At 36.6% G+C, this 22402-nt stretch overlaps 1 protein-coding gene across 2 annotated transcripts in view; it reads right to left on the bottom strand.

Moving 5' to 3' along the window:
* mpp7a (MAGUK p55 scaffold protein 7a) overlaps positions 1 to 22402 on the bottom strand; it is a 214547-nt gene that overhangs the window by 108544 nt on the left and 83601 nt on the right. For both annotated transcript variants that reach the window (XM_077200955.1, XM_077200956.1), the window contains exons 2-3: positions 8517 to 8676; positions 784 to 902 (exon numbers count right to left, since the gene is read on the bottom strand). In XM_077200955.1, the coding sequence (XP_077057070.1) occupies positions 784 to 902; positions 8517 to 8553 (156 nt within the window). In that variant the 5' untranslated portion in view covers positions 8554 to 8676. The remainder of the gene's footprint in view (positions 1 to 783; positions 903 to 8516; positions 8677 to 22402) is intronic.

Here is a 22402-nt window from a genome sequence, read left to right as displayed (position 1 = left end):
CAGATTTCCTGTAAGGCTCTCTGGAGTGGCATCTTGGCAGAGGAACAGAGTGCAGTGGGACATGTGTGAAACCCTGCTTTAATTGCATGGAGAAAAGAAAGCAGAGGTCTTTGGCTTAGACTGTGGTCCGCTGTCCTGCCTGTCAGACCTCTTCTGCCTCTGTGGGTAGACCTGTTATATAGAGGACTTCTGGAGCACAGGCCAGCTCAGCCTACAGCATGTACTATGGGACCAATACGGCCGGCCAGTGAACTATGTATTAACAATGCTGTCACTAATGCTCAGATACATGTAATCAATGATTGACCATGAAAAAATGGCCAAATTAAAGGAACTGCAGGTAAAACAAGAGTAAGCCGATAAGCACAGGCACAGCACAACCTGATTAAACTGACTTCCCATAAGTAGCAGCAGTAGAAAACTTGTGTAAATCCACACTCAAAAAGACAAGCCAGAGAGTACAAGTAAATAAGGGAAAGATGAAATTAAAATCACAAACAATTAAAACTGGCCTTAACCACAGATTTAGATTTAGCAACAACAACAGCCTACATCCCTATTTCAAGTCTGAAACCGTTCACATTCAATAATAAAATCACAATTTTACTTTTTCTGGATGTGCCTTTAGATTACCACTTATACAACTAACTAAACAAAAAACAAAACTACCCTTAAACAACAAACTACCGTGATGCAATGACAGAGAGATTTAGTGACCTAGTGTGTTATGACATGACTTAGAGTAGTTTTTGGCTAACATTTCTCTCACACACACACACTCACCTTGACCAATGAATATAGACTCCTCTCCCCGAACATAGCGTGTAGAAAGGAGCGGTCATCTGCGCTCTCAACATGAGGCTGCAGCTGAGACGGCAATACAGACAACAGCTCATACAGACCTGCAGAGGAAATACAGGAAACACATTACACACTTAGACACACACGCACACTCCCAATACCCAAAGAGAAAATATAGACGGATGCAAACAAGTCCCATAAAATCTGCATTAAGTGTCACCTGAAACATGTCAGATCAGTTGTGAAGATTATTCTCCAGTGATAACCTCTGAGATGGTGTGATGTTAGTATAGTCTTCAAACATCAGTGCACCATCAACCAAAAAGTGAAAACATTATGGTTTAATTTAGCTTGCTCAATGGGTCAAACTGAGGGTAAAAAAAATAAATCAATTCTAAAGCCTCTCCCAGGCTGCACCTGACTTCCACCCTTTGTCTGGATATTTCCTGTTTTTCTAGGAATCACAACTGGAACTGTGAATCAAATCCCTAAAGTTTCATTAGGATGCCTGTGATGTTTAAACGAGCATAAACACCACCCAGGTCTTTATAAGATGCTTATGCGCAAAGAAATACTGCAGAGGAAGGTAGATGACAACTACTATTAAGAAAGTACTGTAACTGACCCAAAAATGAAAATTCCCATAATGTACTCACCTGCTACTACTATTAAGAAAGTAACTGACCCAAATATGAATAATTTACTCACCTGCATGTCATTCCAAACCTGTATCACTGACTTTTTCTTCTGTGGAACACAAAATATATTTTGAAGAATGTTGGTAAACAAACTGTTTTTGTGACCATTTACTTTCATTGAAAGGACAAATAAACACTAAAGCAATTCCTCAAATTCTTTTATGTTGCACGCAACAGTCAGTCATACATGTTTGGAATGACATGATCAGATGACGGTCTACATCAACACTTGAGCTGAAAGTGCAAGATGACTAGACAGTCTTTCCTAGAGCTCTAGGTCTGTTTAAAGGCACAAAATGTAGAATTTTTTAATTAAAATATCCAAAAACCACTAGAAGAGTTATACATTTTGTTGACATGTACTTGGATTATCCCAAATGTTTCCAACAAAGGTTAAAATAGCTGATTTCACTGGATTTAAACAGGGTAACGGTCACACCGTTTCAATGTCTTAACATTAATCCAAAAAAAAAAAGGGGGGGGGAGAGTTTAAAAGTCAAGATCTAACCTCATGTCCCAGCAGCCTATAAAAGAATCTGCGTAAACTGAACATTATTGGCCGCCAGGCCAAATATACCGGACGGGATGTGAAAGAATGCTGTGCCAAGCAGAGTTTCCTTTTCACACGCCTACACTTCCCAGCGGCCTCCAGAAAATAACAGCGTTCCTCAGACATCAATGGCAGTGCTGGAATACAACAGGGCGGAGCAGAGGCCGGAAGGACCTGCTTCTCAAATTCACAGCATTATGGGTCAGCAGCACAGGGCATGGAGAGCAGCTTTAATTATACAGGCTGTTAGGAAGGTAGCAAGGTCATCCAAACTGTCTGGACTTAACACAATACACACAGACACGCACAAACGCTTAAGTGATGCAGACATGATGATTTTCTATAACAGATATTCTTAGCCACTCACATAAGGGCCTGAAAAAAGAAACAAGGACAACGCATATAAACACACAAACACACGCCACAATAGAGGCTCTCCGCATGGGAAATATGCTCCGTTGGCTCCCTGTCTGGCTCCTGTTGACCTCACACTAGCCAAGAAGAGGACAACTGGCAGAAAACCAGACCAGATAGATTTACAACACAGGCCACATTTCGAAAAGGAACAGTAAAATGGCTTTCTTTGAATGTCTTGTTTGGAAGGGTTCAAGAGTCAATAGTGCAAAAAAGATTCACACACACTCGTCTCAGTGAGCTGTGCAGCAGAAAATGAACACTGGACCGTACTTCTCTCCTTCAAGTGTTGAGAGACTGACTGTGAAGCAATATAAATGTCATGCAAATAACCACCTTAGGGGTCAGTATTTCAGGTGACACTCTGAGAACATGGTTCGTGCCTGTCTGTGAGAAAACTGAGCGAGAGAATGGAAATATGAAAACAAGAACAGCTGCACTCTGCATACTTTCATTTTTCCTTTGATTTACCTCCTAAAACAGAAAAAACTACATTCACAGAGAGAAAGAGAGGCCCTCGAGAGCAGACAAATTATAGTAGAGGGGGGAGAGAAAGAAAGAAAATTATCTGGCTACAGAAAGGTCTGAGTTGTAGTGATCTTTGATCTGTGTCTAAACCGCTGATATGCATGAAGCACACAAACACGCATGCTCTTTTGGCATTCTGAGTCCATTGTAGGGTTTCATCGCAGTGTTTTCTCAGCTCCAGCCTCTTTAACCACAACACCACATCAGAGCTCTTGCCCTGGATCTCCCAGACTTACTGACATGTTCTGGACCATCTACTCCAATTATACACACAGCCACACACTAAATGGTGTCTAGTCCTATACATCAGTAGTGCATATATACACTGCGAAATCCTACTAATTGCTTTAAGCAATAAAAAATTCGTACTCCATTCTGCAACTTAAATGGTTGCAAATGTGAATTTGTAGCAGTAATTTTAAATTAAAATACCCGTTGATGGACGTTTATGTGGCAATATACAGTACAAGACCATGTAAAGAGGCATTCAGAAAAATTTGAGGTATGTAATGTTTATTTTATGCTCACCAAGGTACATTTGATTGATTAAATACAGTAAATATTGTGAAATATTATTACAATTTAAAATAAATTTATATTTTAAAACAATTTATTCCTGTGATGCAAAGCTGAATTTTCAGCAGTCATTTCTCCCGTCTTCAGTGTCACATGATCCTTCAGAAATCATGCTGATTTGCTGCTCAAGACACAAAACAGTTGTGCTGCTTATTATGTTTCTGGAAACCATGATGCAGTTTGTTTTTCAGGATTCTTTGATGAATAGAAAGTTCAAAGGAACACCATTTATTTAAAACAGAAACAGAATGATTCTGTAATTTTACACCAAAAAAATTCACTTGGTTTAAAAATTCTCATTTTAAGCTCCTGGGGCCTTCTGTATAAAACTTTCCATAGATATCATCCTAAAACTGTGCGTACACACAAAAGTTGTCAGATTTATAAAACCATGCGTACGCCAGAACGTGAGCAAAATTCCCTTTGTAAAACTTAGTCAGCAGAAGACTGTGCGTACATGCATCTCCTCCCGGAATGACCATATACGAGTTTAATGTCATCTGTATATTTTTTCCATGCATATTCCCATCCACGGCATGTTTTACAGTAAAAAACATTAGGAAAATATGAGATATGCCGTCACATTACATTGCTAAAAGTCATTCAGGATGCTTCCCTCGTTTTAGAATAAATAAATAAAAATAAATTTCAGAGAAGAATTATTCTCAATATTTTCCACTGGCCAAATAGCATTTTTTTTAAATTGCTTTAAGCAAATCAAATTTATGCAATTTTGCCTATAAAGTAAACCTATTTTAGGATGTTTATATATTTTTAAATGGAAACAGATAGGACTTTTTGCAGTGTAAATAATTGTCTGACAAAGCATATCGGTGACAAAACATTTTATAAAATAAAATGGTCCTTCAAATTCAAATCCCTCAAATACACTGGCATTTGTCATAATATTGGGAAGACAATGAAAATTGTTACCATTATACTACCGTCTGTCTGTGCATGACACCAACAGCACACACATTTCAGTACTTAACTCCATTAATGAGAGTGGCATATTTTATCTAAATGTGTATATCAGATGTAAAACAGAGTTTAAATCATTATTTGAGAATCCATATGGTACGCACATATTTACGCTAAGATTTTTTTTTATAAATCTCAATGCGTTCATGAAAAATTATGTACATTTACGTACGTATATACGTACATACATTCAACATTTATACATCAGGCCCCTGGTGTGTTTTTTCCCCATGCGGGAGCCATGAAGTGCTTGTCAACAGGTGGACACACATAAGAGGAAAATATCACCAAAAAAGATGGCTACTGTGCCTCTAGATCCGAATGAAAAAAGCCAAGGTCAAACCATTCCTCAAATGAGCATCTCTGGAGCCCAGAATCTGTTATTTTAGATTAGACAGAACAGGGGGAAATGTGATCCTGAAGCAGCCATTTCAAGACCTGTAGAAAAGATTCAGTCCAATCACACTCTGATTCCATGTCACAGTGCACATTTCATGTCTATATCAGAGCTTAATCACACCAGAAAAATAACAGAGGACTACATCTACATCAACCTCTGGCGAGAGGAAAGCACAAGATAGAGATGCCTGCTGAGCCCTGGTTGACGGCCTATACCCCAAAAAGGGTGGAAAGGCAAAAGGAAAAGGACAAGCTTGAATTTTAAGTTGGGTTTTTGGAACCTCTAGCTACTACACTTATATTCTGGTCACGCAGGGATCTGATCTTTCAGAGACGAAATGGTTAGCTCTTTTGACATGGGTTAGTAAGTCACCACTCAGAGCGCTCTAGCAACCACTTAGCAACACTATAACTTTATTGCATATCCATCACAATACTGTTGTAGATTGCTTGTTTATAGTTTTTAGACCTTGTGTATAAAGATGTTCAGACCCTTTTTACACTTCAGCAACCGCACTAGATATTCGGAACTGAATGTATTCTGCTTGTTGACAGCGATAGATATCTCAATCTCCTGAAAATGGGGGCATAAAAAAATACAAATAAATGAAATTCCTTCTCCCTCCGCTTTTCTACCTCTCCTTTCTCCTGCATTTGGTAAAATGAGGTGGAAATTTTTATTCGGATGTAATTGGAAACAGGGAGCTATTCCAGTGGCAACAAATCCTTGTGTTACAGTTCTGTATCCCTGTGGCAGTAGAGAGAGAGAAAAAAAGAGGAGAGATGGAAAAGAGGATAAATGGCTGGAAATCGATAAAGTGTTCCCAAAGTGCTTGCTGCAGCCGCTACTAACGTTCCTCTCTCCCTCCCTCTCTTTCGTTCTGTCCTCTGCTCCCAGATGCTCTGCATTCTTGACATTAGAATGGAAAAATTTACTGTTAGCCGAGAAGAAATTTAATATGGCCATTCCTGTCATATCCCTCATTGCAGCAATATTCAGTTGGTGCTCTGCTGAAGCCATAAGAGAGACTCAGCACCTGAACGATAAACAATATGGAGCTCAATATGGATCTCGTTACGGACAACGGCATCATTACACCATACACTTGTTTCTGAACAGGACTGATGGAAATATTATTTCCACATACACACACTAATCAAACAACAATTCCAGTTTCAAGTAGAATACCTGCACAGATAGTTTCATGCATAAAACCTGTCATACACACATGAATTCATCTTCATTAGAGGAGGTTTATCTGCTAAAGAACTAAAAATTTCCCACATGTCCCCTTTTGTCTCTCTCAAGCCTACCTGGCGCTCTTATCTTTTTAGTGACGCCTTGGGGAGAGTTAAAGTAATTGGACCAGCAGGCCGGCCCAGAATAACACTGTAAAACTTCATACGGCTCATAAAAACCTAGTAGGGGGCTACGATGCTCCAATCAAAGGGCAGATTCAAAATGATCAGGCTAACAGACTGTGAGGAAGTCAGGTGGGAGTGCAGCTCAAACAACCGAACCACTCACTGAATGACCTTTCCTTTCACCGTTCATGAAAATAATAATAGTAATACATTTTTAAAATAATTTTATCTTTTTGATGCTTATATTTATGAAAAATAAAATAGAAATACAAAAAATATGTAAAAAAGGAAATTAAATTAAAATCAATTATACAAATAATAAAAAAACGAATTATATATATATATATATATATACACACACACACACACACATACATATACATATACACACATATATACAAATTTAAAAAAAGTAAATAAATTTTTATATATATATATATATATTTTTTTTTGTATATATGCGTGTATGTATGTGTGTATATGTATATACTGTATGTATGTGTGTATATATATATATATATATATATATATATATATATAATATTTTTAATTAATAAATTTATACATAAATTTAATGCAAATATTGTACATTTGTTCATTTTAAATATATATATTTTTAAACAATAAATAAATAAATCTGGACTGCAGTTGGGACAGGTTAAGGCTTTTTTTTATTTGATGCCATTCTTTTAGGCAGTGTGATAAAATAACTTATTTTGTGAATGTGAGCTTAAGAGCACAGGATGATTGAGTTTGCAGTTGATGCAAGAGGAATTACAGTAATTTATCATATGACATCAACACCAGAGTTTCTTCCTCTCACATACACATTTTACAGGTAGTGGGTGGATGGGTCTGTCAGTCCGAGGACACCCAAGGGTAGTGAAATCAAATGCCACCAGGAAGCAAAACACCCACACGAAAAACAGGATACATTGAGTAAAAGAACAGCATTTTATGTCCATACAGAAGAATGAGACTAGAACTGAACAGACACTGTGTGATGGAGAGGTTTAATGAGAGAAAGATTAGACTTTGAGGAAATAGAAAGAAAAAAAAGATTATAAGAGCCAGAAACAAGCTAATAATTTAGTGACAGTCATCCTTGATCAATTTTATAGCAGACTTTGGTGATTAAATCTCAATTTCCTGCCTTATGAATGGGACGTTTAAAGTGTGTGTGTGTGTGTGTGTGTGTGTGTGTGTGTGTGTGTGTGTGTGTGTGTGTGTGTGTGTGTGTGTGTGAGAGAGGGGGGGAGGGGAGGGGGGGGTTATGTCAGGTGTTCAACAACAGCATAGCAGGCAATAACACATATCAAGAGCAGTGGCATAACGGCACAGGAGTGCTCGCCCACATCTTGACATGAGGTATGTAATGATCCTAATCTATCAGATCCACAGTGGCTTACTGGGCATGCAAATAGTTCATTTAAAACCTGTTGGGCAAGACAGGATTGCACACAGCAGACGTAGCCCAACCATACCACACGTCTCCCAGCAATCTTACGATCGTCAATCAGACTTTTATACCCCAACTAGGCATTATTTTAAAATAGATTACATTCACTTAGTAATCTCTTCATTAAAAAAGGAAATGAGACCGAGAGTAAGGGATTTGGCCAAAAAAAAAAAAAGTACATTTGTGCATAAAGACACATTCCATTGATCAATAGTGACAAAAAATGCTATTAAAAAAACAAACACATTAATTTTATAAAAGCATTCTATTCAAATAAATCCTAAAAAGGTATCAAATGTACCCAAAGATATTAAGCAGCACAACTGTTTACAACATTGATAATAATGAGAAATGTTTCTTGAGCATCAAATAAGTATATTGAAATATTTTTTTGGAAATTTATTCAGTGACACTGAAGTAATGACTACTGAAAATGTAGCTTAGTAACAGGAAAGTGTTGCATTTTAAAGTTTAAAGTTAACATTAAATACTAACCCCTAACTTTTAATAAAGCGGTGATTGTACAAATCAGACGTGTCTGCGTCGTACATGAAGATCTCATACATCCGTGATGATTAATATATCTAGTAATCGGTGAATCATATGTTTGTTGGTGTGTTATTTTTAACAATAAACATTATATCATTGTATAAGCATGGAGGTTGACATTTGGCCAAGCTTGCCGGTCAAACTACTAGAGGACCTAACTGCCATACAATAAGGTGTAGGGTGTAAGATGAGGTACCTATCTCACTGCCAGATCTGGTGGAGAGGGCTGGCATGGTGAGCGGCAAATCAGCTTCCTTTCAACTTCACAACGTTACCACAACAATCCAGCAGCGTTAGGGTTGGGCGACTCGACCCCAGGAAGAGTCTGCAAACCCTTGGTTATGTCATTGGCAAATCTATAAAAGACAATAACGACATAGATATGATTATATTAAGTACCAAAAATCTTAGTTGAGCATGCATATACAATTACAGGAGAAGCCCTATGAAATGAACTGCACTGTGCAATATATAATGAGTTCAAAAGGTGAAAGATGTGAGGCAAAGGAACAGAATGAAAGAGACAGAGATGCATTAGCCCCAAATGTTCCTGAAATCAATTCCAATTTCTGCTTTTTCCGTCCAGGGGCCTGTGCCTGTCCGGATCCGTGCCGCGGCACCAAAAGCACCTGAAACCTTAATGTCACCCCAAAGACCTGTAACCAGTGGCCTGAAAGAACAAATGAAAAACTGAGAGATGGAAAGAGGAAGGTGGGGGCAACCATACTTGCTCTGCCTCTATATAGATCACACAGTATCAGGTTTGTGGAACAAGAATCTGTATGGAGAGAAGGAAAAAAAAAACCCTGATTGCAATGAAAGGTATGCTGGAGATTCAATCATACACCGCTATATGATAATCGTAAAGCACACTGCTGCCATCTAGTGGTGACATTACAGCCCATTACAATTTACAAAGTGCAACAATCAGGTTGATCTGCAATTTGAACCAGAAAGAAGACAGAGGGATGAGCAAAGAGACTTGCATTTCATAGGTAAAACGATTTCACACACTAAAATTGCACACGGCAAGAACACAGTAGAGATCAGCTGTTAAACATCTCACAAGCGCCCACAAGATCAGACAGACCTCAAGAGACAATACACATGAAGCTTGAGGTCAGCTTAACACATTTTACCCTCTATTTCTTTGCTACATTATCCTCCTCTGCCTATTTCCTCTCTTTGCTGACCCTTCTGTCGATCTCTCCCTCTAGTCCTGTAACTCCTGCCTGTGACTGACTCGTGGCAGTAGTGTTATTAAACGCATGGCGTGTCATTGGTGTGCACACGCTGTTTTAAGAGCACACGCACCAATCACTATTCCAATGTAGGCAAGCGTGTTTATGTGTCTGTAAACTTCATACAGTGAGAAAATGTAGTCTTCCATCCAGTCAATAAAACACTTGGACTAATATTAGTGCCGGGCAACTTCTGGAAGAATGAGTAAACCACAAACACACTTTTGCACTCATACACAAATCAAGGGAAAGGTGAGCATTAGGGGAAGCAGCACAAAACAGGTACTATATCTCTTAGGCTGCATCTGAGAGCTTATGCTTCCCTACTATATAGTAAGCAAAAAAAGATGTCTCAAAAGTAGCATGACCGAATTCACAGTACTCACATTATGATAAAAAAGTAGGCAAATACAACCTGGATGACCTACTTCATATGAACACTTCAGAATTCCACTGGAAGTTGTACATGAGCCACAGGAGAGAATTTGTGAATTGCAGTGAAGTAATGCAACTGACGCTGGTTGGTCACATGATAATGACAACATGGCGAATGAATTACATTACATAGAATCTATTTTTTTTAGCAGTAGCGAAGAAATTGCTTATTTTGAGTAAGTGCCTACTCGAGAGTATGCGATTTTGAATAACCTTAGTCTTCTCACGGACAGATGCAGGAGGAACCAAAACTAAGCAAGCAAACTTGGTATGATTTAAGATGCATTCTTTTTTTTATATTAAAGGAATATACTATGTTAAATGCAAGTTAACCTATAGTATACAGCATTTGTGACAATGTTGATTACTTCAAGAAGTATTATGGGCCAATTTTTGGAATATTTTAAAGCAGAAACTTAAAGATTATCATTTCATAAAAGCACTTGTATTAATTATTCCATTAAAACTTCTGTATTATTTGAATACAGTTGTAAAATGTACCATCTTTACACAGAAAAGATTAGTAAGCATTTTCCCCCACACTAAAATCATGTTAATATGCATATTGTTTACATCTTGACTCTTGTGGCTGTACTATTGAAACTACAGAAATATTATGATATGGTGTACAGCTGCAAGCTCTACCGACCCAGCAATTGCAATCGTTTGTAAATAATCATTCTTTTGAATCAGTTCAAACCACTATTCACTCAGACAGCTTTCTCACCGAATCATCTGAAGCAGTTTCTTAGTCAATAAAACAGACCGTATCAAGATACTCAAGAACACAGAACAAACAGATGAAGTGGATACACATGGCAAAAGAAAAATTGCCATTTTGCCCTTGAGCTACTTATATTACTGGCATAATGGCATGCAGCTGTAAAGTTGAGCCCTTCTCTGCCATAGACAACAAAAGAGACATCAGGACATGGATTAAAAAATTTGGAGTGATTATCAGATGTAATTGATCCGGTCTCTAATACACTTTAGCATCACTGCTTCATAGAGAATATGTGAATCTGTGAATCAAGGGCCTCAGGAGATCACAGAATCTTCTGCAGATGCATTAAGAGTCTTATAGACCGGTAAATCATGAGCATTACAGCACATACGTGGGACTGAATGAGCCTCTAAAGCTAGTGTATTAGAAAAATGAATTACGATGAAGGGCTACCCAAAACGTGTGCACCATCTGTACTGAAATAAGAGCAGGTAGGGGCTAAATTCAGCTGTGCTGACTCATTGGTTGCATTTTTAACTGCTGAATTGTCACCTGAATAGACACATACACACATATATATATATATATATATGAGACTACTTGCTTGTCTGCTGCATTTTGTGGAATGTATATTTAGAAGACGTTGATATGTATACCTATAAAAGGATGCATCTTAAATCTTGTCTGGTAGTCAAACCAAAATATTTAGCTTTTCACACATTCTAAGTCATCCGTTCTCACTGTTCGTCTATGCTCACATAGTAGGACTGGTAAGACTATCTTAAAGTACACATGCCTGTTTTTATGGAAACTACAAAACGCTCCCCTGACTTCATACAATGAATCATTGGAACACAATAATATTGCCACGTGCCAGTAACGAATCATAAGGCAGACTGACTCTATCAGTGTGTGTCTGCTAAAACTATAATAAAATGAAGTCACTTGGCTATGAGCTTATCTGTTGCTATGTCGGCCCCAAAGACTCAGAGATTGGCTGGTTATCTTTGGCAGTTAGTCCCTGCTGGAAGGTCTCACACTGTTATGAGAGCAAAAAGTACGTTTCTCTACTGACACAAATAAAAACATGGATGTATAACCAGTACTGTTTTTTGCATGTTAAACACATTTATGTCTTTGCTTGACTTCTACAAGGAATTCATAAGCATGTAGAAAAGGTTTGTCTAACACAGCCACATTGGCCCCTGCTGGTTGATTTTAGAACTACACAATGTAAGAAAAGCATTTTACTGTATTAATGGATATTTAAAAGTAGTTGTCTATTCTGATATACATCTATTTTAATATTTCATTACAGCAGAGTAAATGTTTTGAGAATGACAAGCCGCCACACTCTTCTGGATGACTTTTTTTTTAATAGGCTAGGTAGATTAGGGAAAAGTGCTTTAACATTAAAGTTGTAACATCAGTTGTGTGTAAATGTGCTTTCACACGTTAATACAGCTTGCACATGTATGCTGCACTTATCAGCTCACAACTAAACACCTGCCTACTGACAACACACATTCCCACGCATAGACAACCACATACCTGATCGACAAGAGTGAGTTCCTTCAGGAGGTTTTCTCAGTCGTAACAACGATCTGAGAAAACTAAACGAGATGAAAAAATATGGAAAGGGAGAATAATTTTACCATAGAATGCAATAATGTAATGCAATAATATAATGCAACATTTTAATGCAAAGAAAAACTATTTCTAAGAATGTTTTTTGTATGTATGACATAAATACAAATGTTGTGGGACCAGTGAAAATATTAGTAGGGCAAATAAAAAACGATACTATTATTATAATAAATTTTAACCAAAGCAGCATAATAATGCTTAATGCTTGAGCCCTGTAGTGGGAAAAAAATAATAAAAACAATTAACAATATAAAACTAACATATATAAACTAACATATATGTGTGTGTGTGTGTGTGTGTGTGTGTGTGTGTGTGTGTGTGTGTGTGTGTGTGTGTGTGTGTGTGTGTGTGTGTGTGTGTGTGTGTGTGTGTGTGTGTGCGTGTTGTAACACCAGGTGGCGATATAGCATAAAACATTTACTAATCATCCACTCAAACATAAAGAGAAGTTAGTGTGGGTTCATTAATTCATCACAAAACCTTTAAATGTCATAACCTCATTCTAGAGAGCATGTATTAATGAATGTCTTGTATCGAAACCACAAAACTTTCAAGTTATTCTATAAACAAACACATTAAAGGTTATGCAAAGTCTACATGAATAAACGGTTCAATAGTTTCAGCTGGCTCAAAGTTCATTTCTATTGAGCCTTACTGTGCACATGAGAGGGGAGTGTGTCCGCCATCAAAGGTGCATTTGAAGTTTGGAGCATTGTAAGAGTCATTAACGTGATGATTGGGGGTGTTTGTGTGAGAACAAAACCCCATTCCTTCAGTGAGAGTTTGGGTGAGTATTGTGTGTGACCGTCTCTATGGGCCCTCAGAGGCTGTGTGGAGTCATAAGGAGATGAATGATTAATTTTGGGCTCTTTTTGGAGGACAGCTTCCAGAGGCACTCTGCCACCCTACCACACATCAGTGCTCTCTCTATTTATTCTTCTGTGGATTGGCACAGACACACAAGAAGATGCACCACATAAAGCACCCACCAGTGTTGGAGAGAGTTAGAATAATTCCCTTGAGGGAATCAGCTGATTTTTGTCTGATTATAAAAACACTCCACACACACACTGCCTTTTCTGATTATCACCACAAACATGCTGCTGTGTAATGTTTTCCACTTGCATGGCTCATTTTCAAGTCAAGTTACAATCCGTACACTACTGATTACAAAATGTTTTTTTTAGAAGCCACACTATAGTAGTTAGTAATAACAGTGAATTATGCATAACGACATGCAACTAACCCTAAACCAACCCCTGACCTAAGTACTATAGTAAGTACATGTTGATAATTAATATTAGTCCTTCAATTACACTGTAACAAAGACACCTTAAAATAAAGTGTAACCAAATTTAAAAATTCATAAAGAACAGCATTTATTTGAAATAGATTTTTGAAACAATTAAGGTCTTTACTAGTGATCGACCGATATTGATTTTTTATGACCGATACTGATTATTTGCATGTTTATGGGCCCGATAACCGATATGCAGAACCGATATTTATTTACTGTTATACTTCTGTTTTTGAAAATTACTACAACACAAATTAACTGAACAAACCATTTTATTTATAACAATCACTCCCTCCTATATAATATATAATATCCCTCCTATATAATATATACATATACAACTTTATATTTATACACAAATAAATAGAGGGGTCTGAGTCCAAAAAATAAAGTGCTTTGGTTTAAAAATAAAAGCTTTGATGAGGTAAAAAATAAAGCACAAAAATTAATCTAACATACTGGGGGGAAAAAAATCTAAATTACATGAACTTTAGTAGCTATTTTAGTAGTGTAACTTAATACTCCCAGTTAAGCAGAACTAGGTTGTAGAGTAGATGACACAGAGTGTCAACAGAGTCTTTCAGCATTCTGCTCTGTAAGCCTGCTTCGTTTGTTTTCATAAATAGTAAATAAATCAAATTACAATAAAAACATTTATATTATTACATTATATAATTTATATCTAAATTATACATATAATTTATAAGCATCAGCAGCAACAATGTTAACAATAGGCAAAATAAATGTTAAAAGTCTAAAGTTTTCATATGGAGAAAATAATTGACAGGGCAGTCATATCACCTTTGCAGAAATTTAATTCTTTTTAAACAGTTTTAGAAGGTTTATGTGCCGTTTAATAGGTTTAAACTAAGAGTGAGGAATAATTCACTGGGTAATATTAATTCACTGAATAATATTAGCTGGAATATAACATTGTCAGGAAAGTAACAAACAAAAAAACATATACATCATTGCATTTTCCAACTAGCATGTTATTCATTATTAATACTATTTTTGTAGGTCTAGATCATGAAGTGCTTTCTGACAAAGTGCTGTTTATCTATGCGCATTTTCACAGAACTATAGGCTAATCAACCGCGATCGCGCGTGCAGATAATAAATAATTATTTTCCACAAAGCGGTATATTTAGATGTTTATTAGCGAAATAATTGCTGTGTAGTAAATGATAATATAATCTAGGTTGTTTAAACAAGATAATATTGTCAAAAGTTTCATTCAGTGGCCGTGCTTGAGCATACCTGATCGACCCAGTGAGTGCTCAGCAATATGAACGAACTTTTTTTCGAGACTAATGGTGAGCAAATACAACAGATAAAGAATTAAATTCAGCGCTTTTATTTTCAACATGCACTCATTCATCTCTGTTTTATTTAATTCATGTAAAGTTACGTCTTTATTTGGGCAGGACATGACGGATTATGCTACGTGACTCCATGAGTTCGTCTCAATTTGTTAGAACCAAGCTGCATAAACTACATCAGGCATTTATGTCTCAAACCTCATTTCTGCATGCCTGTTATGTTAAATAAAGTTGAATAATTAAAGCAAAGCAAGTAGAACATTTACTTTACGGTTGCTCAGACGCGGGCTGCAATGGCGGAATTCTCAAAACGGCCACAAGATGGCGCCGTTTATTTGCAAATACGATATTACAAAACCGATACCCGATTATGGGGAAAATGCTTAAATATCTGGAAACCGATACATCGGTCGATCACTAGTCTTTAATGTTACTTTTGATCAATTTAATGCATCTGTGCTATTTAAAAAGTATTAATTCCTTTAATAAAAGAAAAAAAGATATCTTGCTGAGCCCAAACACTTGAATGGTTGGCACATCCTGTCTTGTCTGAATGTGTATGGTAACGGCTTAAAGGGATTCATTTGTTGATGCAACTTCTTTAAGAGGAGTTCACCACAGCAACTGTATGAATGTTCACATGCTAAAAATATAAAAACTACAAAAGGTAAAAAAAAAAAAAAAAGAGAGAGATGGCAGTCTACTACTACCTTACTAATAGACTAGTTGGTTTCTGAATGACTCCGCCACCATGGTCCAACTCTAGTGCACACCTTGTGTAGAGAAACTTTAGTGTTTCTTGAGTGAATACATTTTACTTTTCTTGTCTTTTGGGGGAGGTGGGGTGAAAAGTAACAAATTCTCCCCATGCCAGCTTCCTTGGCTATTTTCATAGCCTGTATAATTTTTTTTATTTTATTTGCTTTAGATTAAAAATCTAAAATGGATTCAAGGTTACAGCAGTTAAGACACTGACATGCTGCTCACATGTGGGCTGTAATACAGCAAGCATAAGGCAGGACATCATTTTGATGGCAGACTCGCAGATGGCAGTGACGTGTGGATGAAACACAAGGGAATAGCAGGACAGATGGAATTAGTGGATGTCTACAGCTGTTGTGTGACTACTGTAGTGCTGCCACACAACTTTTGAACCCTTTTAATAATATTGGTTGTTATATTTGATGCTTTCAGTGTTGTTGAGTGGTATGCTGCATAGTCATAGGGGGTTGTGCAACAGTTTCCTTAAATATAGTTAACTAATGATTATTTACAACTTTTATCGCAGGAAATGAGAATGAATCATTTGGTGAGCAAATTAGAGTTGGTGATGAAGAAAAAGCTCAGAAATAATTCACCTAAAAAGCGAGCTTGTGGATTATCACATGAAATTGGCAAACTGTGTTTACAACGTGAACAGCGTCAGGGACTGACACAGAAGAGAAAAAATCGTTGAATAAAGTCATTATTTTGGGGGGGATTTACACACAAAAAGTATTTTCGTCGCTTCATAGTATTAAGGATGAACCACTGTATTCACATGGACTATTTTAACAATGTCTTTACTACCTTTCTGGGCCTTGAAAGTGGCAATTACATTGCAGTCTATGGGGGGGTCAGAAAGATCTCGGATTTCATAAATATCTTGAGTTCTGAAGATGAACGAAGGTCTTACAGGTTTGGAAAGTCAAGGGCGAGTAATTATTGACAGAATTTTTATTTTTGGGTGAACTAACCCTTTAGTTTATTGACTTAACAGGCTATTTCTCTGGAGGACCACACATTAATGATAGTGAAAAAAATTAAAAGAATTTAAAAAAAAACTTGTTTAAAAAGAACTTTTGAAGTCTGTTTAAAGCTGTTTTTTTGCTATGTTCGAAACAAAAGACTGTTAATAAGCATATAATTTTAGTAATAATTATATTATTAGTAACAGTAATCTGTATTTGTATTGCTACTTGTGTTATTAAAATATTTTGTTGTGCTATGGAAACAAAAATAGCTGACAAACCACCATGCCATATTTGCCTTTGCTCAAACAACGACATAAGAATGGTTTTATAACAAGCACTCTTGACAATTTGAGAATAGATCTTGCAATTAAATTTTGATATGAGATGTAGCTTTGTGGTCTAAAACATTTTCAGTCCTCAATCCTCATACACGTCTGTGTCGCAATTGTGGTTATGTGGTGATGTCGTTGTGAAATTATAGGGAAGACAAATTAATAGAAGGTCCAAATATTAATTTGATACTAGCCTGATAATAATTTAATACATAGGCTAAATGGGAAAACGAGCCAATCATCATGTTGTCAAAGGCATCAGAGATATCTCTGACTATTATTACACGATATTATCAAATATCGCCACAACCCTATTCTTTAAAGAAATAACTGTTCTATCACTGTCCAGCTGCTACGCTTTCCTGTGGTCAACTGGAAATGGAGTATGGGTACCACTCATACTTATTTATCATTCAGAAAGAGTGTTGATGTCAGTTAACAAATGAAAGATGATTGCAGGGATTCTCTCATGGTTCTACTGTGAGCTCAACAGTTAGTACCCATCACACACACAAGAGACCTCAAGCTAATCCACATGCTAAGCCTCTTAGCATGAAAACAAATAATGGAAGCAGGTATATAAAGTGCTTTCTCAGGATGAATGCAAGACCCTCTGACTGATAGATAAGATGATCCATGAGAGAGATTAAATGAGCCTATAAGCAAACTCCCAAGGGGTCCATAGGATTCCTCAAAGTATTTATATATATATATATACACACACACACACATACACAGCGTAAGTGTACCCATTAAGCCCACCAAAATCTAAGTCTAGGTTTTTTTTCATAGATATTGACAAGATTTATAAGGAAAATAGTTAGTTAAAATGCAAGATTTATCTCTCATTTGAAAATGTATTAATTAGTTGATGCACATTTTTGAATATAAAATGAAGATAATTTAGGAATAAAGTGAGAAGTCTGGCATGGGCTTAATTGGTACTTTTGGCACCATTTAAGCCCGTGTGTGTTCCAAATAAGCCCACATCATCATTTATTCACAAAATATAAAAAAAATATTGATTTTAAAGAAGTAAAACATCAATATATTTATTCAGTGACAGGGAAATATTAAAAAAATTCCTTTGGCTAATGTTTGATTAGAGCCCTGGGTGGGATGTGTGGGTGTTAGTGAACGGTGGTCTGGAGCCTAAAGTCGGCTTGACTTGAGTTGTACCTGGAGTCAAACTGGAAGTTTGACCGGGTGTATCTCGGGAGCCAAGCCGAGTTAGGGCTCCATACTCTGGGATTAGGGGGGCCTCCTAGTGAGCCTCAGACACCAAGAGCCTGGAACCTTAACTCGGCTTGGCTCCCAAATTATCTTCAATTATGTGTGTTCCTAAGTCTGCAATTACAGGTATTCCTCATTGAAACACATAAGGTGGGCTTAAATGGTACCACAGTGAGTAATGGTGAAAAAAGAAAGCATGTTTTCCTTTAAAAATGTAAGATATGTTTACAAATACATGCATGGAGCTTAAATACATGCATGGAGCTTAAATATACTGTGGACTAAGTATCATAGTAATTTTCATTGTGCCCACATTGAGAAATGTTACGTTTTTTTCATTCAAGGTTAGCTTATGATGGCTATAGTTTGCATGCGTTTTGTGGCACTGTACCATTTAAGCCCATCTTTAAAAGAAAATTAATTTATTAAAATAATCTTCTCTAAAAACAATTTATGATGCATTTATTTGTAAATTAATGTAAAATGAATCACAAAACATTTATTGTTTGCAGTTCACATGCATCATTTTTTGGCAGTCTATCTTTCTGTAAGGCTAATGGTTTGACCTAGAGATTAACTTTGAAAGATGAGTTTTATTAGCTTCTGTTCAATTTAAAGGAAAACTATATAAAATGATAAAGTACCATTTGTTCATACACAAAAAACACCACGTCTATCTCCTATTTGACATAATATCAATGTAGTTAGCAAATAAATGGCTGAAAATTGCAGAAATTTATAGATTTCTGAAGGGTCCCGAAACACCAAAGTTTTGGGGTGACTGTGTGAGGTCCCCTGAGAGAGCTTGCATATGGGTGAGGTTAACTCATCATTGCCAAATGTGATTGGTATACAATAAAAAAATGCCAGGGAAGTAACAACTCACTGGATTGATTAAAATAATGAGCAGCATAAAATGTGATTTACTTTTTTTTTTTGACTTAAAAGTTGAAAGTGGGCTTAAAAGGTACATGGGCTTAATGGGTACACTTACCCTACATACATATACACTTACTAAATAAAAATAACCACATAAAGCACATACAAATACTAAAAAGCACAAATTAAAGATGTAAACTCAAATCAAATACTAACTAAAATTATTTTAAATTCACTAAGCTAACCAAGTCATTTGTAAAACTAAATGCAGTTTACAGAGGTAAAGTTTAGGTTACCGCCATGTTGAGGAGTCATTGTTAACCTGCAACTGGGTTGCACAAACCTGACCGACCACGCACACACACTTTTACCTTGCTTTGCTGGTCTTAGTCTCTCAGGGATATGCTTTGAATATTGTTTTGGGTAAGGGGGGAGGGTCACTCTGATCTAGAGTGTTCTAGGCTTTTCATTGGATTTACTTGTGAAATGTGAGAAACTCAGTTTCTGTTGATGCAATAGAAAAAAAAATTAGTTAATGCTAAAACATTTTTTAAAAATGTTAAAAACATGCAATGCTACCCCTAAAGTCATCCCTTTCAAAAAAAATACTGTAGATGGCAGACACAAAAAGAAACCCAGACACTGCATTACACAGACCACAGAAATTCAAATGGTTATTTAACTCTACCAGCAATGGCCTCCTTTTATACATAGTACCATATAGTGTCTCTCTGTGCCTACAGAGAATCTAGCCATCAGTAGGCTCTTAAAAAAAGTAAAAAAAACAAGCACCGGTCTTCTTAATGCCACTGTCAAAGCTGACTTTAACACAACCAATCTAAAAAAAAAAAAAAAAAGACACTTCTGTAAATATAGGTCTTTCTATTACTATTGTCCTAAAGAGAGTGAAGTGAAAAGGACACACTGTAAATCTAAAAAGGACAACATTTAATCTTTCACAATTCAATCCCAATTGAATATTGCACCCATTTGAAGCTTATGTTTGTCAGAGAGAGGTTACAGTAAACTTTCACAGAATGGGCACATTGTTAGGAGCAGAAAGCAGGAGAAAATGTTGATTATTTATTTACCATCAACTACTCAACATGACAGAACATCCACTTTTCAGGCCATCGCACTTTCTCAGGATAATGAACAGAAATATGAACTGCATTATAATTACAAAATGTACATACAAATTAATAAATGTCAACAGTTTGAAAGTATGAGGACAAACTCACAAGAAAAACAAAAGCAGAAAGTGTGTACAGGTAAGAAAGATCTTTAGGTACATTCCCTCACTTGCTGCAAAAAAAAAATTGATGTTACCACCTCACTAGTGGTCGACCAAAGGAATATTACTGATACATTTACGCACATTACATATTCAAATATTTGTTTAAATTATAAAAAAAAAGGTCAAATATCGGCCAATATATTGCAACGGCAACATATTGGTCGACCACTACACCTCGCTACTGAGAAATGTCCAGTAGCTAACTGTTGTGTAACTTTTTTTAAATCAAAAAAAGTCAACAGTGGGACAGTAATTTAATTGGAAAAACAAGGAAATTGTTTTCATATTTGTTTGCTTGGTTAGTGACTTTTGGTTCATTTTATGTTGTAGTTTGTAAGCGCCGTTAGAATAATTTAGCCTAAATCATTTGGCCATATGTTATGGAGCTGTAATGACCTGCAACTACTTCATAGATGTGCATTTACTGGAAAACAATTGAACCCCTTAGAACATTAACCAATCACAAATCAAGCATTCAACAGCCCTGTGGTATAATAATAATAATAATAAAAATAATAAAAAAATAAACATGGTGAATGAGGCCATGACGGGTGTGCATTATTTTTCAATAATTTGACGGCATGCAGTCAATTAATCCATACATTAATATTTAGAGCAAAAGCAAAATTGTTAAAGGGGTCCTATTATGCCCTTTTACAAAGACTTAATCTTGTTTTTTGGGTGTACTAGGCCTATGTTTTCATGCTTGATTGTTAAAAAAAACGTACTTTTAACATATTTTACATCATTACAGCTCCTCTCTCCCCAGTCTGGTTGAACATGTCGTTTTCATTGAAGCCCCTCCTTCCGAAATACGAAATGTGCTGTAATTCGGGTTAGCTGGCCCAGTGTGTTGTGATTGGCATCGCTTGGCGCGTGTTCAGGAAATGTCACGCCCCTTCATTACAGCGAGCTCTACTCGGATGATTAACGATGGCGTCAATTTCAAACCATTTCGAGCCCGATTCAGACCCTGACAATGTTAACGAACAAGAGGATTGTGGGAATGGCTACGTCTTTCAGAAGCTTTTGTGTGTGTGTAGCCTACATTGTACTCTCTTCTGGAGCGGTTCACCGTAAAATGTGCAGCGCACAGAAAAACGTTGAGGTTATAATGTTCAGGGAAAGTTTTAAAAATAAATTAAACTCTCTTTGTTCATCAGCCTTGGGACCAACTTTTTCTGAAAAGTAAAAAAAATAAATAAAAAATAAAAATAAAAAAAGCGACAACTTCCCCATCTCTAAAGCAGCCCAACATGGCCTCACCCACTTTGTTGCATGTTCTTGGTGGCGCGGTTTATGTAAATTTTAAGGTTCATGATGTCACCAACCCGGGAAGAAGCTCGTTATAGTCCCTACCAGCCGGTTTTTGTAGTCCTTTAAACTTCCTTTGCATTGAACTTATGTGTCGTAACTTTGTTGTTTATGCTCAAGCAGCTGCAGCAACATTACATACTAACTAAAGTTAAAAAAGGGAAATCATAAAATCAAGGAGCTCAAACTACACACTCTGGGGACATCAGAGACTTATTTTACATCTTGTAAAAAGGGGCATTATACCACCCCTTTAAAGTAGATCTACCATAACTTGCCACTTGACAGGTGTATGACATTTCATTAATAGCAAGTGATTAGGCCAAAACCATCACACATTGATCTCTACCTTTTAAGGGAACAGCAGTTTAATGAGCTCTTGAATTGGCCTTTTCAGCAGTTCAGTAGCACTCCATACGAAACAAGCATTAGCACATCTGATCTAAAGCCAATAGCTGTTTATAGAAACACCAAAACTAGAGTCTGGTTGCAAGTGTTTGTGTGTGTCTGTCTGTGTGTCTGTGTGTCTGTGTGTGTGTGTGTGTGTGTGTGTGTGTGTGTGTGTGTGTGTGTGTGTGTGTGTGTGTGTGTGTGTGTGTGTGTGTGTGTGTGTGTGTGTGTGTGTGTG

This window comes from Siphateles boraxobius, unplaced genomic scaffold (genome assembly GCF_051911475.1).
Source record: "Siphateles boraxobius isolate OS27281-9 unplaced genomic scaffold, OSU_SipBor_1 46, whole genome shotgun sequence".
Classification (NCBI taxonomy): Eukaryota; Metazoa; Chordata; class Actinopteri; order Cypriniformes; family Leuciscidae; genus Siphateles; species Siphateles boraxobius.
This window is presented reverse-complemented; position numbering and strand designations above follow the sequence as displayed.